Source organism: Mycetomoellerius zeteki, unplaced genomic scaffold (assembly GCF_001594055.1).
Source record: "Mycetomoellerius zeteki isolate Tzet28-1 unplaced genomic scaffold, Tzet1.0 scaffold31, whole genome shotgun sequence".
Classification (NCBI taxonomy): Eukaryota; Metazoa; Arthropoda; class Insecta; order Hymenoptera; family Formicidae; genus Mycetomoellerius; species Mycetomoellerius zeteki.
Genome location: NW_017257294.1, coordinates 2,754,207 through 2,773,046, shown reverse-complemented (window position 1 = coordinate 2,773,046; position 18,840 = coordinate 2,754,207). Strand labels below are relative to the sequence as shown.

The window sequence follows — 18,840 nt, the reverse complement described above, 5'->3', positions numbered from 1 at the left end:
GTTAATCGTAATATAAGGATTTTAATCTCAAAAAGTTTCGCTTTGAAATAATTTATATTCATAGGAACGCGAAGCTCGCTAACAAGAGGAAACTTCTCGAGCATGCTATATCACATTTATACAATCAGTCTTCTTACCAAGTACGATCCACATAACGATAATATTGCCACCAGTTGCGACGAGCAGTATCACCGCAAATATCAAAGACCAGAAGAGCTTTTGCCACCATGGCAAATCGAATGGCCGTTCCTGATTAACAAGGATGCAGTCAAAGAGTTCCTGCCGCAGAATTTCACGTCTAGTTGACTTGTTTAATGTCTCGTCAATAAAATAACGTATCTCACTAAGATTTAGCAACGTAACATTGCGCTCCAGAATTGATGCAGTGCAGTTATATAAATGTTCTAGATTTAGACCATTCATATTTGTAAGGATTGTCTTTAGCGATTGTAGGGATAATCCCGGGACTTTGTTTGACTATTGTATCTCTGTTGATTTCTATTTGTTTCCTCCAAACTACACGTTAAATCGATTTTATGAGCTATTATAAATATTATTTCCTCCTACGTGACGCACAATAAACTGGCGAGTAACTATCATTATGGTTCCTTAACTTGATTGCTCATTTTTTATTGGAAAAGTATACATGTAATTGATACGAATTTGTGGTACTTGATTGAAAATCTCACACGGTTTATTGTTTAATCAGTGCACTTGATATTAATAATTAATTTTCCAATACAAAATTTGATAAACGCATTTCATTCCTTTATTTTCGATTTACTTTTTTACTTCCAAATACTTCTGTTAAATTCATTGTCTGTCGATATAAAATTGTCTTTGAAATCAGAATAAACGCGAAATGATTATATCTCATAATTAGGTAACTTTGCCATGGAGATTCGCGGATATTTAACTATTCACTTGAAAATCTATATTATATTTAATCTGTAGAGATCTCTGCTTTATCTTTACGTAGATTTTGCAAATTAGTTTAATCTTCTTGGAATCTTTATATATTGAAATATTTAATGCTTTTTTAATTCTTTTTCGACACTAATTGTAGGTATAGCATCTTTTAAATCGTTTTTCTTTCAAAGCATTATATTTTTATCGCCGTGTTTTTCAATGAATAAAATAGCACTTAAACTTTTAAGCACTTTCTACACGCGCGTGTTAAACGATTGCCAATGAAAGCTTTTTTGTAAGACTCTTTTCCATTACTAAAATGCGCTTTGCACTTCGTACACTTTAAAAGCACAATTTCATTTATAACCAGTACATTTCCCTAGTTTTATAATCAGTTAATAGAAAGCGCAAATCATTAAAGACACGATCGTTTCAAAGTCATTATCACTGACAGTAACAGACGACGTTTATCACGTTACGTCCGAGAACTTGACAATATGTGTCCGCATGTTCGTCGAATATCGATTGTCTCTTGTCAATCGGCACCTATTTATTTGCGCGCGATTTGTCCATCGATTTGTCAATTGTTAACATTATTGTCGCAGGATTATCGGAGACAGTTATGTGCACACCTGTCACGTAAACGACTAGAGATTTATAGATGATTATTCAATTTACATCGTTCGCCAGTGGATCAAACCGATGTACCGCACTGAAGAACCTCGTCGGCGATACTGAAAGGCTCAAAAGCGCGTTCATTCAGTGGTGCGTGCGCACCATGAACAATCTCGCACCCCTTTCCTTGTCACCCACCTCACCGAGACTTTCCACTTGGGCACAAGTGTCAGCTGATGGGAAAATACGCGAATGTCTACACCGATTCGAGCTGGATACGTTTGCCGATTTATGATAGCTATTCTTCAAGGTAAAAGTTAAGAGACTCCCATCACGTATAGTGTAATGCACACGGGATCTAGCATTTTTCAAAATTTAAGATTCCGATCTCAACATGTTAAATTCACGATATGCTACAGTATCACGTTTCTCACAGATTTTCAATTATTCTTTAGATTTTATACGATTTTAAGGAGATTCCAAGCTTATATTTTAGAAAAGTACTAGCTTAATTTAAACGCATAGTGGAATGGCTCTGAAAAGCTTTTTTATTACACAATTATATACCTTACAAAATCATTCACAATCATACATGCTAAGTTATATAGTTTGTTAAATTATTTTTAATTTAATAAAACACATTACTTACTATAAATTAATTTATATTATATTACATCGAGCTCTTAGTAATGCTATCTTTTCAACAAGCAAAAGTTGAATTAATTATAGATAAACTTAAATATTATAGAACCTTACGCTAATAAAGATAACATTACACGTAAAATTTATCCTCTTTTAACCTGAAAATTTGCATCAGCAAATATGCATCGATAAGCGTACTAAACATTGTAAAGAAGTTACTGGTATAAAGTACGTGAATATTTGCTTTACAAACAGAGCTTCTCGTTTTGTGAATTCAAATATATAAATAGGAATATATATAAAATAAATGGAAATAAATTTTCAATTTCAAAAATTTACGAAACATTTAATAACGAAATATTTTGACGGAACAAAATGTCTTATACACGAAAAGCAATCATTTTGCGATAAATTATCTTTGTAGAAATTTTGTTTTAATTATTTTTTGCATTTTATAACATTCTACGAAATTTTAATAACCTTTCCATAGAACATATATCGTGACTTTGATAAAACTTTATCCATTTATTGCATTTGTTTGACGTTCGAACCTGACTTCGCGCTAACAACTTTGTCATGGATAAATGTCATTTTCCTTTCGTGCAAATGAGAACGATAGTAATTGTGACCATATTTCTTCAAAAGTGACCGAGTTATATACATATATTCATGCTTGTTATACATAAAAAACCTCATTCTCTGATATATGAAAGACGAAGTTTGTCACGTCAACTCTGTGATCATCTCCGAGTATAACTTTAGTATATGTTATAGTAAAAGGGGTTTTCGCGAAGCAAAAAAAAAGAATCTATCGCGTGGGAAAGTCGCAGCTAACAAGGGAAGTTTCACAACTGTCGGTTTCTAGAGTACTTTAATTTGTGAAGAAAAAAATTTTTTTAATTTTTTTGTTTAACAACAAAAAATTTTTAAAAATTTTTTTTCTTCACACATTGAAGTACTCTTAAAACCGTACAACTTTTGTTTAAAAAATTTTTTTCCATCTTTTATATTATACTTCCGACGGTATTCGGCTCGAAATAGAAATACCGTTTTTCTTCAAAGGGATGTTTCGCCCCTTAAACATGAATTAGCGCACGTATAAAAAAATACGTATCTCTCTCTCTTAGATTTTCGTGTTTAACAACATATTTCATGGAGAATCAAATCGGTTCCGGACAATTGTGAAATTTCCCTTGTAAGTATAATAGCGCACTATTACAGATATGCTATTATTATAATAAATAGTTTTGAGATTTTTATATCTGCAGTTTTACAATGCCAGTAAATTCTCAGAATTACTTAACAAGTGTCACCTTCTATTAATTTTATATTTATAAACGAAACATCAAATTTCCATTTTACATTTTAATTTATAATTTATACTTTATTTTTAATTTGTAATTAAATATAATTAATTTTTAACATAATTAAATATATATAATTAATTTTTAACATAATTAATTTTTAATTTATAACTTATACGTACTTTATACTTTTCAATGCTGTTGTACACTATTCTGCATTTGTGTCTTTAATTATGATAAAGTAAAATCTTTTATAAGATAAGGAGATATAAATCTTACTTGTTTCTCAATTGTTGGTAAAAGAAAGGAAACTTTTTTTTAAAAAAGACGCAATATAAATCGCAAAGATATCAAAAAGTAGTATTGTTTTATACCCAACTTGTTACGCCTGTATAAAACTAAAAGTTTGCAGCTTTAGATGAGCGAAGAAGAAGAGTCTCTCTCTTCTTGGTTAACTATATATTCGTATCAGAGCCTTTTCACTTAAGAAAAAGTGGAAAAGTATTCTCTTCACGTCCGGTTGATTTCACTGAGACATCTCATCATATGAGAAAGATCTTATGAAAACTTTTTATGTATATCTCAAAAAAGCAGACTCCGGTAGCATTATACGAGTATGCCGACTACTTATTCAAATTTGAAAAAGTTCTGAATGTCTTAAATATGTAACGACAAAAAGATACGCAATTTATTAATCTTTTCAGTTGATATTCTGAGAAGCTAAATGAATTCAAGTATCCTCTACACTTCTATAGCTTGAAAGGGATAATGTTGAAAGGAATCGACCGGAACGATTAAATTTATGCAATAAAGTTCTAATCGCCTTTCAAAAATTTTATTAAGAGAACTTTTTCAAACGTAATTAATAATAAATCAATTATCTTTTTAAAGTAATTCCAATTATATAAAATTGTCAGTTTAAATATATACATCAATTCATTTTTTTATATAATAAACTGTTACTTACACATAAATCATTGAATAAATGCAATATAATATTTATCTAAATATATTTTTATAACATCTTTATATATCTTTTATACATTATACGTGTATATTCAGCATTACGAATTTGCAAACGTATTACTATGCAATCACAAGGTAATATATGAAAAAGACAATGTTTCTCGTGAGATATGTAACGCATTTAAAGGACAATGATCTTTTAAAAAGCTTGTTAGTAAGAGTTAGTAAGCTTATAAGCATGACTTAAATTTTATTAAATGAAAACGAATGAGAAAATATAATTTGGTGACTGAAATATGTAAATAATTTATTTAATAGAATTAATATTAATTCATGGCATTTACATCTGTAATTAACACATAAATTTGAAATTATAAATAATGCATTTTAAATATAAAAAACCTTTTCTATTTAGTTAACCTACATAAATTACCGTTTAAATATTAGAATTATTTTCAATTAACTGTATGTAAAAAAATATGAAAATATTTTGACGTATTATTATGCTTAATAATTAATTAAATTGTGACTAAATATATAATATTTAACTTATTTTTATTTAAAAATGTGATCTTTGTATTTTTACACATAAACTGTAGATAAACTAATATTGTTAGATCATCGTGCTCTAGCAAATTTCATTATTTACAAAGAATTTGATTAAAATTTTCCTCAAAAATTATCACTCTCTTGGAAATTTCTGCAAAAGGAAAGATTATTTTAGCCTGATGCAATTATAAATTTTTTACGATATGTTAAACAAATGACAGAATTTAATAACTTATTTGTTAATTATATAGGCTCTTTTTAAAAATACCTCGTTATTCTCATATTTTTTTCAGCCACGTGTATCTTTTTCGTCAAGCGACAAATAGACTTAAATAGAAACTTGAAAAGTATGATACGTATACATACACATATCTTAGGAGTTAGAAAGCACCCACATCATGTGTATATATAACATATATATTATTCGTCAAAAGAAGACCCTGGGAGACTAGGCAGATATTTGTTGGAAGGATGGATTGGAAGGATGAAATAAAATATTGGCTTTTCTCACTCGACGTTGAATGTATAACGCTCGAAGTATTTCGCATGGAGCACATAACACTTGTTTGATATGTAAAGTAACAGACATGCTATGAACGACAAAAGGTATTTTTGGAATGAACAGAAGATATAAAAAAAGTGAAACAAATATAAATTCCGGATGATTGATGTAGACATAATTCAAAACGGAAACAACTTATTTGTTAACGTAAATAATTTTAAATAAAAAATATCTTGCCATTTAGTTCGCTTTTTATAAAAATAATTAAAAAATTCTTACTTAAATAAGTTATACATTTTTTAACTTATATATTTTTATATAATCACTATTTATAGAAATAGATTTTATTTAATTTATTCTCAGGTTTTGCTGTAACCAAGAAATAGGATTTTTTTAAATACGTTACGTACGATTTTAGCCAAATGAATTGTCTATGGAAATGTGTTCTCATGTGTACTTAAGCAAGAAGAAGGAAAACAAGAGTTTAAGCTCAGATTAAATGCAAAAGTAATCCAAGATTACGTTTAGAAAGCGAGCTTAAACTTTACTATAATACTTGAAAATGCAAAGAGTACTATGGAATTGTTTTTCATAATTTATATTTATGTTGCATAATGTTCTATAATATCCTATAGAATTTCTTATTATTTCTCTTAGTTGTTCTATTTTTACGTATTTCATAACTGGTTGTGTAACATATTCTTCAACATATAACGTTATTATTATATTCCTAAGACTTTATCGTTATGTTCCTTATATAATGTATACATGAATAAAAGATAAATATGTTTTTAGCATTAATAATACATTATAACCAAAAAGTCAGTCAGATTGAGTATTTTTTTTATAAAAATTCTTGCTGAACTAAAAATACATGATGATAAACATGCTTTGAAAATCTCTACATCAATGTTTTTGAAATTATTGATTTTAAATCTGCACTCATAATTGGAAAATTTTAAATGGCAAATTCAAAATGTAGTGGCCAAAATGACTATTAAGAAAAATGAATTCTGATTTTAATGAAACTTTAACATACACATACACATAGATGAAATAAATAAATAAATTTCAAAATTATTAGGGCGATAAAAACGGTTTTAAAAGGTGAAATTACTCCGTCTGTACAGATCTATTTAACCACGGCAATAACTTTTAAAAAAAAATTCTTTTTTAATTCTGCTGTCATATTAAATTCATTTTGATTTTTTTTAAATGTTGACTTTGAAACATTTCAAGTACACCTCAATTATCTTTTAATGCTGATTTATTTTTATGTCATTTCACACTGGGAGTAAGAAAGTTATTTACAATAGATTTCAAAGCACTAATAATAGTGTAACAGTTTCCACTACGTGATTACTAAATGTATCAAAATACTAGTATTTGAAAAGCAAATTTCCGGTAACTCCATGGGATTTTACTCGAATTCGATCCTTTCTGTATATTCTGTTTTCCCCTTCTTGTGGCTTCTATTCATCTGACTACACGTAGCACAACCTTCATTAGGTATAATTAAACTAGCATTTAATTAAATTATTTGCTATTGATTCAAGTCACGAACTCTCACATACAAATGTTATAATTTGTTATAGAAATGTTATAATTTATTACTGAAACTACAATATATATAATTTATTAAAGTGATGTAATTGAACAGTATTCTATATTTCAAAACATTTATCAAAGATTTACATAATTGAAAATATATACTCATTGTTGTACTAAAATTTATTGATGCACAAATAAAATGTAACGTTATACTCAATAAATACAAATCCGGTACATATAATAAAGCACTATATAATATATAATAAAAATATTTTTTCGTCGTTAAAGTTTTTGATGTCATAACATTGCATCTAATATCATTTATATTTTGCATAATAGTGTAATTTACATTAAAATATGTTTTATATTTTTTAAATAATGCAATGTAATGACTTAGAAAGAACATAATGGCAAAAGAATTGATTGATAAATTAATTAATAAATAAAAATTAAAATATTAATGAGTTTAGACTACATATTACGATAAAAAAGTTAATAAAGCTTAGTTACGAAATTATTTGAGTTATTAATTAGTATTTATTAATATTAACAACATGTACTAATCAATAAATATAACATATTAAAAAAGATCTATATACAAAGTCAAATAAATGAATAAAGATTGTATATAAAGACTGGATATATTCTTTGATAAAACTTTCTACCTAACTTTCAATAAGTTCTCTGATAAGTTCTCTTATTTTATCACTGTTATCTACTGAACTTGAATTATTAAAAGTATATGAAAAAAATAATATTTTGAAATTTATGTGATATTTAATTATATTTAACACTTTAATATATAAAATAATTTAATAAATCTTTTTAAATCTTAATAGTTATTAGTATTCTTTCTCTTAACTGCATTATTGACCAAACAGATTATCATCCGTTGATAAAATTTCATTCCGTGACCAGAGTTAATTTATAAATTTACTTTCATTATAATCAATAAATTTTGCTCAAATAAGATTAAGTAAGAATAAAGATTCTCATATAACTTTACGTGGAAATTTATTTCATAAAAAAATATAGAACGCGGAAAGAAGAACAATAAGTTTGAACCATTTATTTTTTATTGATTTGACAATTTTATTTGAATTCAGTGACTTGTTAACTATACCAAAAATTGAAATTTGATATGAATCCCGATGAATTCTATACAAATTCCAATTGTCAGAAGGAATAGGATACCACATAGTGATATGAGATAGTTGGTCAATAAATATTATATCTTTATATCTCTGTATTTATGCCGTTAATGTTTTATTGTTATCCATTTTTATTAATTACAAAATAAATCTATATAGATATGACATTTTTTAAACGTTATTAAGTTATTGAAATTCACAGATGAAGGTATTAAACGTGTATATAAGTTGATACAGTTTCGATTAGATGTCACTACTTTTATTGTTCTCGTTTGTATATAACATTGCAGTTCTTGAAATCTTATCACGTGTAAATAACTATTATATCTCTAATACTTCAGACTTTTATCTTCTAATTAAGACCGTAAATAAAATTCAAATATCTCGAAATTATTATTTTGCACCGTAGCATCATGAATGATAATATTTTGAGTTCGTAAATCCATTTCGAAAAAATAAAAATCAATTTTTTAACTAATAGGAATTTATTTTTAACTAATAGGAATTTAGTTTTATATTATTAATATATTACATATTTTGAGTCTTTTATTGCATTGTGAAACGTCAAATATTAATCTTGAAAGATTTTATACTTACCTTATATATCAATGTGTAATTTTATTATAATCGCATTATATTATATATACGATTAACATATAAAAGGAAGAAATACTAATTTCTTATTACGTTGCATTGTCTCACTTTATTATATTCATTTTTACTTACAGGTTCAGCAATTAAGTATCATTTATACTTCAGGACGCGCCTTATTATATTATATATATGTATATATGCACCTTCATGGCTTCCATATAGAGATGCAATATAGATAAAAATCGATTGCTACTTGATAACATCTATGTCATAATTTCATTCAAACCTTAGTTTATTTCACATATACATTAATTTGAATTGCCAATTTGCAGTAGACATTTGACGTTATATGCGTGGCGAATACATTCCTAAATATCGATTATATATCCACAATCAGAACATACTGCATTATTCTAAAAGTAAATTATAATGCATTTGTATAATAATCACGTAACATACATTATATTGTTTATAAATTATATATATATGTAAGAAATAAAATCAATAGCGGGAGATAATAAATTTAATCGAGAAAATAAAAAAATATATAAAGAAAAATTAAAAATAATATTTATGATGACTTTTAAAATCAAACTTGTCAAACAGACAAGATATATTGTCTATGACTTAGTAACAATTACACTTTAAATTTGATTTCATGTTGTTTTTATACATATTTAGAAGACACATTTAAAATAATATTATATATAATTATCAAATTAATTTTCTGCTTGATATGCACGTTATAAAATATTGCTAATTTAAAAACAAATATTTCGAAAATTACGTTTCAAGATGTATAGATGTTATTTTTCATTAACATTCACGTGCACGCATTTATCCATGTAAATTTAATTTCAACAAAAAGTTATTTTCGTGGAACGTGCAGGGAATTCGTGGCACATTTTAATATAATTGTGTAAACAAATAGTAGTAAATCATATGACAGAACTTATTTCCATCATGTGAATTGTTTACAGATTTGCTATTTAAATTTTCCATGATAGGATTAAATTGGAATTGGTCGAGCATAAAATACACATTAATCACACATTTTCCAACTTGTCGCGCACAATTTTGATGATCATCCGTTTTACGGACCTACAACGAGTAATCTATAATAAAAGCATGACCGTCAGGCGGGAAATATAGTGCGCAAATATATACTTTCTCCATGATCTAGACAATACGTTTTATATATGGACTTACATAGGCTCCACGCAGCTATTTTTATTACCTGCGCTTCTTTTAATCATGCTATTGCCTAAGGCTAATTATATTTATTCGCTAGATATTGTACCGTCTACCGATCTTCTTCCTCTTTTTAGCGCTAAGCAGCCTTTACTGCCTATCCATCACGCTACGTATATAGATATGCATATTTGTATACACACAGCGCCCACTTAATAAATCAGTTTTTTTCTACAAAGTCTGCAAAGTCTGTTATCTCTGTACAATAAGCGCACCGCTACTTGTACCCGCATACTTTTTATATATTGATGAAATATAGCCTACATATATCATACAGAGAGAAGTTTACTACGTTAGAGCTTGCGACGTATCGTTCGATCTTCTCGATCAGTAAACTGGACTTAGTCTTATTAAGCGGAATATCGTTATATCATCGCATCGATTGTATCGAAGAATCCGGCGTTCACAGAAATGTTTTGATGCAAGTTAATTTTTTGTTGACGAAGCACACAGTAATCATTTACTCTATGTCCTATCACTAATCATAATAACGCCAACATATTACATTCTAGATAGCCAAAACACAGAAGAATTTTTTTTCGTTATTAATTATTATCGCAACGAGCCTTTCTTTATATTTTTTTTCACGAGAAATTTATTAGCGCGTATTATTACATCTAACGACGCATGAAGAAACAAGTGTACTCCAATATATTATACTTTAAGGCTAAGAAATGCATAATGCAAACATATCAGTAATTTATTAAAGCGTAACTTACGATTAATAATATAAATTAATCGTGAATTGTGTAAATTGTGTGTTTATGAACAAATGATTACGTCAAGATCAAAATCTCAAATTGAATTGGAACACCCTATTAGTGCTTTCACGAATAAACGGGACATTTCGATTAGGTCTGTCATTTCAATGTTAAAATAATAACCTTAATATCTAAAACTGATTTAGATGAATATATTTAGCATAATGAAGAAACAGGATTATTCTCACTATTGGCAGTGAATTTCGGAAGAATCCAAAGTGCCAAGATATCCCCGTAATGAATTTCATAATGTGATACAATTCATTCATGTGAATATAAAAACCTTATTTACTTCTCGGGACATTCTATACTTTCTATGGAAGAACATGACGCGTTTCTCTAGTGGTAAAATGTTGTGGCGGAATTATCAGATGAAGTTTACGTGCAAAGTAATCGCATATATATCAAATTTTATAAAGATACAATTATATGATAAAGTTTATAATGCAAGAAAAAAATTACTACTTCTGATTAATTGAAAATTAAGAACGATTTGTTTGCTTGTTGGATGTTTTTTTAATTCCACATATTGGAACTACGAGATGTAAAAATAAGAATATAATAGAAAGAAACATGCATCTTACGGGATCAAACTGTGTGATATGAGTTTATTTAATTAAGCACTTTTTCTGTCCGCCTGATTTTTAGCATATAACAAGTCCGTAGTTCTAAATTTGCGACTTATTTAAACTGGCAAAATGCCAGAATTTTACTTAAATAATATCTCATCAGAGACCTTAAGATTCTAGGATATATTAATGATATTTAATTGAATATATATTGTCCTTTTTTGTAAAATATATGCACTGGTACAACTGAAGAGCAATTGATGAAGAAAGTATTTTTTTGTTTAACAATTTCAATGTTTGATTGATAATTTTATTAATGCAATAAACTTTGCATATCGATATTATTAATTACAGATCCACTTCATTATCACACTAATAAAATGATGATTCAAATGATAATTTGAAATTCATAACAATGGGGGAAATGATAATTTATTTTTATAATATAGATTTTGTATAATATAAATATAAAAATGTAAATCTCCATTTCGTTTACTTGCTTCTTCAATTGCTAATTAATTTATTAACTATTTGTCGCTTTTATATCGCAAACATTGCAGCCATCTTCAATTATACACGTTTTTGATAAATTAGTTTTACTAATTAACAGGAATTACAATTTTGATTTCCTGTAATTGCATATATATGAGAATGTGTATTTGATTCATTCGTAAACAAGGGCAATAGAGATAATGCCTTTATAAATGTTATTAAAATATAACGAAATATGTGAATATGAATTATTTGTTACAATTTGTGTCTATATGCATTTTATTCGTAATTTGCAGTAATCGCGAGATACATTTGGTATAAAATAGAATGAAAAAATTAGGCATTTTATCGAGAAGAAAGATTTTTTAAAGATAAGCAATACTAAAACGAAGCTTCATAATGCCACGAATTATAATCACAGTCTGCTAGTAACTTCAAATAATTGTTCGCATCTGTGACACAATAACTGCATACACAACAAACTTTTTAATTAAAATATACATACAATATAAACATATATGAAATATGGCCATTAATGATAAAAATATCCAGACTAATATGAAAGTAAGAAATAATTATTTGAAATTAATTAATTGAATAATTAGCCAATAATCAATATTTTACTGACTAATCAATTTTAAATATGTATTAAAATAAAAATATTCTTTACATGTCATCTTAGATGCGAACGTATCGCCACGAAATGTTAATCAGATATCGATGGAAGCTCGTTTGTAAGGAAAGTACCAGATGTCACAAAATTCGAAGAGAAAAGGCCTGCATATTAGGCCATCTCAAGGCAGTGTATATTTCCGATCCACGATCGAGAGCCGTAAGAAAATCGTCAATTGTTCGGTACTTCTATGAAGGCGAGCTACCTCAAGCTGATTCGTTGTTTATAAAAAAATAAAAAAGATAGATAGTACATCAAATAACCCTGAAATCTTTGATATACGACGGGAATTAATAATGCAACGCGAAAACGCTTCACGATTACTGCATACAACAAGAGGAGACAGTCCTTTATTCGAAGCAACTGGCGTTTTATAATACAGCCAATCTTTTATACACAAATGCCCACCAATATAGAATAACTTTAATTTCGGTTTAACTTACTGTTTATCTTTTTCTAATCCTAAAAATTCGAAGAAGATGAAGAGTAAATTGAACTGAGATTAAAGTCAATCTTACATTGATGAAACTGGGTAAAAGCGACTGATATTTTATAATACAGCCGGATATCAATGTCTTATATTACTTAATATTTTCACTTTTCGTCTTTCGTAATGAACGATGTTTCTTCGTTCGGCTTATATTAAATGTTTACTATTAAATTACATAATTACTGCTTTAACCATAACGCGCGCGTTCTTCACGCAGCGTTAAATTTACAAGCTCTCGCTACAGTACGGACCGTGAACCACATTTTTTTTGTACCTCCGGTTCAACAAAATGTTTATTATATATATGTGGTACACATATAATTGCCTAAGACTACATGTACATACACATGTTATACACGCGCGTCCTGGTCACATAACGTTAACGAATATTCACACATGTGTACAGCGTATGTACATACGATATAATATAATAACTTTCGATTGGCTTGAGTGCGTATTATATACAAAAGGCGCGTAACACCTGACTTTGCCGGCGAGTCTTAAAATATTATTCTCATTATTTATTATTATTGTCCGAGTTCACCACAGTTACGACAAGTGAGTGTAATTCGGTATTAAATATGGAAGGCCATCTTCTCCGCAAAAAAAAAAAACAGTCCGCGTCGCTTACATTAATTACATTATCAAAACGAATATTCTGTCGAACAATCCGCAGTACTTTACGTCATATGCAAATCACCTTTTAGTATCCTGGTAAAGGTCTTCTTGAATTGTTGATTCGCCAGAGCGTAGCAGAAAGGATTCATAGGACTATTGGCGTAGCACAGAAAGTATGAGAACATGAAGAGATGCTCGTTCGTGCACGGTGGATTTGAGCAGAACCCTTCTACCAGTGCTAATACGTGATAGGGTGTCCAGCAAGCGACAAACGCCCCCAGGATGAAGGATATCGTACGAAAGGCCTTGCGCGCTCTGTTCTCCGTTCGTGATTTTTGCCGGCCTACCGTGAGGTCCTTCTTCTGCGTTTTGGCTTTCAATCGTTTCCCAATAGACTTGACAAAATCGCGCCTGGAGCCGCTCTGTTCCGTGTCCGACGTTTCTTTCTTCTTCTGTGATTGACTCTTCGCTTCCTGGCTATTCGTGGCAGCCGAGGCTGTCGGCATTATGCTGCTGGATGATGAATTCTGTGGCGGATTACTGCTCGCCTTGGTGGGTTGATCTGAGAATCGTTCCGTACTATTAGACGATTCTATCGGCATAGCCGCAGTCGTTGTGATCACCGTTGTCACCGCTTGACGCTTCATCCTATCAGTGTTGACGGAGACCTCAGTGTGTACCTTGTTGATGGGCGATGTCTGCGACGCGACATTCGTCTGGTGTGTGATGAACACGCGCGGCGGGTGCGTTTGACTCGATGCATTAGACATTATAGGTGGATGGTGCAGATGTTGTTTGCTCTGTGCGATTGGAGCGAGCTGACTGGTACCAGCTTGCTGCGCCGTAGCCCTGATAAGAGCGGCTTGCAACAGGCTTGTACTCGCGCCGGCCGTCATGGTGTTACCCAGAATGGGTGACGGGGGTGCTGTCGACAGCGGATTAGCCAGGCTGCAGGAGAAGGAAGACGGTGGACTCTCATAAGAAGGACTGGGCAAGATAATGGAACTCTCATCCATGTACCGCAAATCACCGCCGTCCAGACCGGTAAGGATATCATAAGTGCCATGACCGTGGGAGCGTACGATTAACGATCTAGGTCTGTCGGTCGATGAGGACGTTGTCGGACTGTCCGATACTGGCGGGCTACTTTGAAACTGCATAGGCGGCGGTATAATGTTCTGTTGACTGTTACTGATCGACGTTCGCTTAAGTTGAGCGGGTGGTGTCACCTCGATCGAGATAATCGATTGTAGGTTGCCATCAGCATCGTTTGATTTCAAGGATTGTTCTGGCGTCAACGTTCGGCTGCTGGACTTGTCGGGCTCGGCGGGATTATCGGTGTCTAGAAGACTAAGCTCCTGTATCTTCGGCAGTGTTTGAGCTTTCGGCGTGTCGCGCGTAGGACTCGTCGGCAAAAGTTTCCTCGTCGTTGGCACACTCAGCTCAACTTTGATCGGCACAATGCCGTTCAGGCGTCCGTTGGTGGCGAAAACTTGAAGAGCGCCGGATTGAGCTACTAGACCCGCCAGCGAAGACCTTTTTCTGATATTAACTTGCTGTGAGGTACCGATGGTGCTTTCCTCGTCGGAGTCGAAAGCAGGGCTACTGGAGCGTTCGGATTTCTCAGTTTCCGTGACCGTAATATTCGAAACGTTCTTGCTTGAATCCGGCGCCATTGCGCCATCAGTTTTTGAGATCATTTTCTGAGTAGTCGTCGCGTCCATGCCAATAACACTATCATCTATTGACGTAGCTCCGATCTTCGGTTTGTCCTGACTCAGCAAAGTGCTCTGTGTTTTAGAAATACCTATACCGGCGGCGCGACCGGCCATACCGGACATCGCGCCGGCGCTCAACGCGACCATCGATTGCATTTTGCGCTGCTTGGCCTCGCTTTTCTTCTGCATGTCATAAGCGGTTTTGTATATGCCGCCATAAAGGATGAACAGAACGATCAACGTCGTCCAATAATATCCTATTATCAACGCGGTATTGAATACCGGATCTTTGAGGAACTGTACGGCGCACTGGCCCGGATTTAGGTCTCTGTAACCAATGAAATGCTCCCAGCCGAAGATGCTGATGAAAAACAGTAGCGCCGGTATGATCCAGATGATGGTCACCATCCAGATTACGCGCTGCTCCGTCCGCCAACTGCGATACTGCGCGGCTATCTTCACCGAGCAGAAGCGATCGATCGTGATCAGCAGAACAGTGTACTGGGACACAAGACATACCGTATAGTCCACTGACAGCCATAGATCGCAGAGGAGAGGTCCTAGATTCCAATATCCCATTAACACGTAGACTGTGTAGAACGGCATCGACACGGTGCCTGCACAACAATTACGTCGTTACTTGTATAGTCGGTTTCTGTTGCCACGTGTATCTGATTACTCGTATTCTGTATTCAGACAGACCTCACGATAACCAAATTACACATCTCGTATCATTATCATTACGATGAATGCATCGGGATCTGTTCATAACTGAGGAATTTGCATTAGAAATACTATCAAACGGTCGTGAAGCTATGCCCAAACATCCTATTAAAGGAAGCGAATCGAAACGCGACGTGCTGCAAATCATACTGCAATTAAATTTAAAATCTAAATATTGATTGATGAACGACAATTAATGACATTAATGACAATTTTAATATTTTGACATAAAAATGTATTCTTTTGCAGCGATACTTATATATTCTATAATTAATAATGCTTTAACACATTCTATGAAAGTCATAAGATATAAGCTCACTTGATATTATCATACGAATTAACAATCAAATGTGTTTAGTATCATCTGGAAAATTATAGATCTCTTAAGAACTATTCACAGATCTTTTCGATGAACTGATTACTGTGACATTAAAAATTACAATATTATTAAACTACAACCATTTATAATAATTATAATAAAATTATTAAATTAATGACTTTCAAAATTTTATTTATATTAAATACACGAATTTTATAGAAATATTTATCTAATTATAGGAAATATGATAATTTTCAAAAAAATTGTCTTTGTAAAAACTTTTGTTTTTGACATATCTTTGTCATACGACACGATTAGATATTCCGAACAGATTAAAATTACGTCGTGGTATCATTTTTACGATTCAACTTTTGCAATAAGGAGAGACGAAAATGAAATACGGAAATTTTATAGAACTTACCGATAAGCATATCAGTGGCAGCTAATGATGCAATGAAATAGTTGCTCGGTTGCCTGATGGCTTTATCTACGATAAACGCCAGAAGAACGAGGATGTTACCACCGATAGTTAGCAGTATGCATATTGCCAAGCAGATAGCAATCAGTATGGTCTGCCAGAGCGTAAATGGTGGCAAAACAGGCACCAGAGATTCATCTGTTTGGTAAACGTAAAGCTTACGTTAACATTATTACATGCGGCTTTATCAGCAAATGACATACGCAATATGATTTTAATATGGAGATGTTTATAACTCGATGGCAATTATAATTTCAACGGCAATTTATAATTTCAACGGATTTAATAATGTATTTGCATTAAAAAATTATTGCATAATTTAAAGAAATGAATTAGAACAATTATATAATTTCGCAATAGAATATATTCTGAACTCAACTCGTAAATATAAATAAAAAAATATAAATAAGAAATTAAATATAAATAAAATATGAGTCTCTCCGATTGTTAGTTTCTAATACTTGCATACTTGCTTTGCAAGTCACGTAATTGTATGGCTTAATTTCCATTACATTACCTGATGTCGACGAGGTCGTTGCGTTTCCGAAAGTCGAGGTATTCGTCGCGTTTGTCGGGAACCAGTCGGGCAGAAGTTCCGCGTATTCACCGCTGTTCCAGCGCGGGTCATCCGGGTCAGGCCATGTTCCATTTAGCTGGGTACATTCCGCCGTCAAAATCTGGTTATACACGAATCGACACAGACGCTCCCGTTGTCTCTTCAGCTTCCTAAGAACAATGGAGAATTTTTTACTACGAACCATAAAATACGAAAAATGGAGGGTCGTTTCGAATATCAGTACAAGAGTGAATAAAAAATCCATTACGGTAAATTTGTATTCACTAATTAGTCTAAAGTAACACGAATACGGCAGCTTTTATGAGAATAAAATAGCTCTCGCATGAGATACCGTCACCTCTAAATTTTTCTACGTAATTCGCTGTAACAATAGAACAAATCTAGGCTAATGATATGCGTTCAAATAAAACACTAAGCATTTACGTAATTACAGACGAGAGATGAAATCACGGATTAATTCCATTTGTGCTTGACTGCTATTTCTATCCACACGTGTAAATTATATTTTACGCATAAAGAGAAGTTCGATAGTTCGATGAATCACAATGTTCCTATTCCTTCGTCGTAGCTGCATGTGCGTTACCATCGAAGAAAATGTGACACCGTCCGGTATTTCCTGATTCTCTGCACAGCGACATGTACGGCCCTACTCTCTGGAGCGTCCCTACAGTAGCGACACGAGAAACGAGTCAAAGGCTGAATACACCAGGCGCACAATGAGCTTGAAATAAGCATGAATGGAACCACATTCAACCCCCGCGCTAGTCTCATTGCCGGTAGGCAAAAAGCGACAGGGTATACCTTAAAGAGAGTGAACCAAATCATTTTTAAATTATTCACGTAGTCGATTGGAACCCCACATTGTCTGAAATTACGGGTAATAGTCCTCCTTTTCGTAATTCAGAGACTGAATAGTTTTGAATCAGAGCTATCAAACAATTCTTATCGATATTGTACCACTTCAACGCGAATCAAACGCTATTGTCCTTTATTCACTTTTGTGTAGCGCGCATTTTCGTAATAAAAACTATTAAGAGAACATTGAAAATTAAATATCTATATTAACAAACAATAGAAATTGATACTTTACACATTTATCTTTTTATTTTTGAGATACATTGTTTTATTTTAATGTTATTACCTTTATCAAATTTGTAATTCTTTTATAAATTACAGAAATTCTAAATTACTTAGAAACTCTGTCTTGTATAATGTTATTCGAAATACAATCTGATTACATAATATTTATAAATATTATATACAATATATATTTTACAATTAAAAATAGCAATTCAACCCGACAGTTGATGCTAAAATAATGCAAACACTTCATACATGAGCTGCCAATGCAGTTCCGGATATTCTATTATGAGGTTGAATGAGAAATC

General features: G+C 31.5%; 2 protein-coding genes across 2 annotated transcripts in view; both read right to left on the bottom strand.

Annotated features, from left to right (window-relative positions):
• The window catches only part of LOC108724753 (tachykinin-like peptides receptor 86C), a 44,407-nt gene extending 43,984 nt beyond the window's left edge, over window positions 1–423 (bottom strand). Inside the window, exon 1 of the mRNA XM_018451352.1 lies at window positions 138–423. Coding sequence (XP_018306854.1) covers window positions 138–423 — 286 coding nt within the window. The remainder of the gene's footprint in view (window positions 1–137) is intronic.
• Window positions 424–13,137: 12,714 nt separating this feature from the next.
• mAChR-B (muscarinic acetylcholine receptor) overlaps window positions 13,138–18,840 on the bottom strand; it is a 39,788-nt gene continuing 34,085 nt past the window's right edge. Inside the window, exons 3-5 of the mRNA XM_018451351.1 lie at window positions 17,393–17,601; window positions 16,819–17,013; window positions 13,138–15,972 (exon numbers count right to left, since the gene is read on the bottom strand). Of these exons, the coding sequence (XP_018306853.1) occupies window positions 13,700–15,972; window positions 16,819–17,013; window positions 17,393–17,601 (2,677 nt within the window). The 3' untranslated portion in view covers window positions 13,138–13,699. The remainder of the gene's footprint in view (window positions 15,973–16,818; window positions 17,014–17,392; window positions 17,602–18,840) is intronic.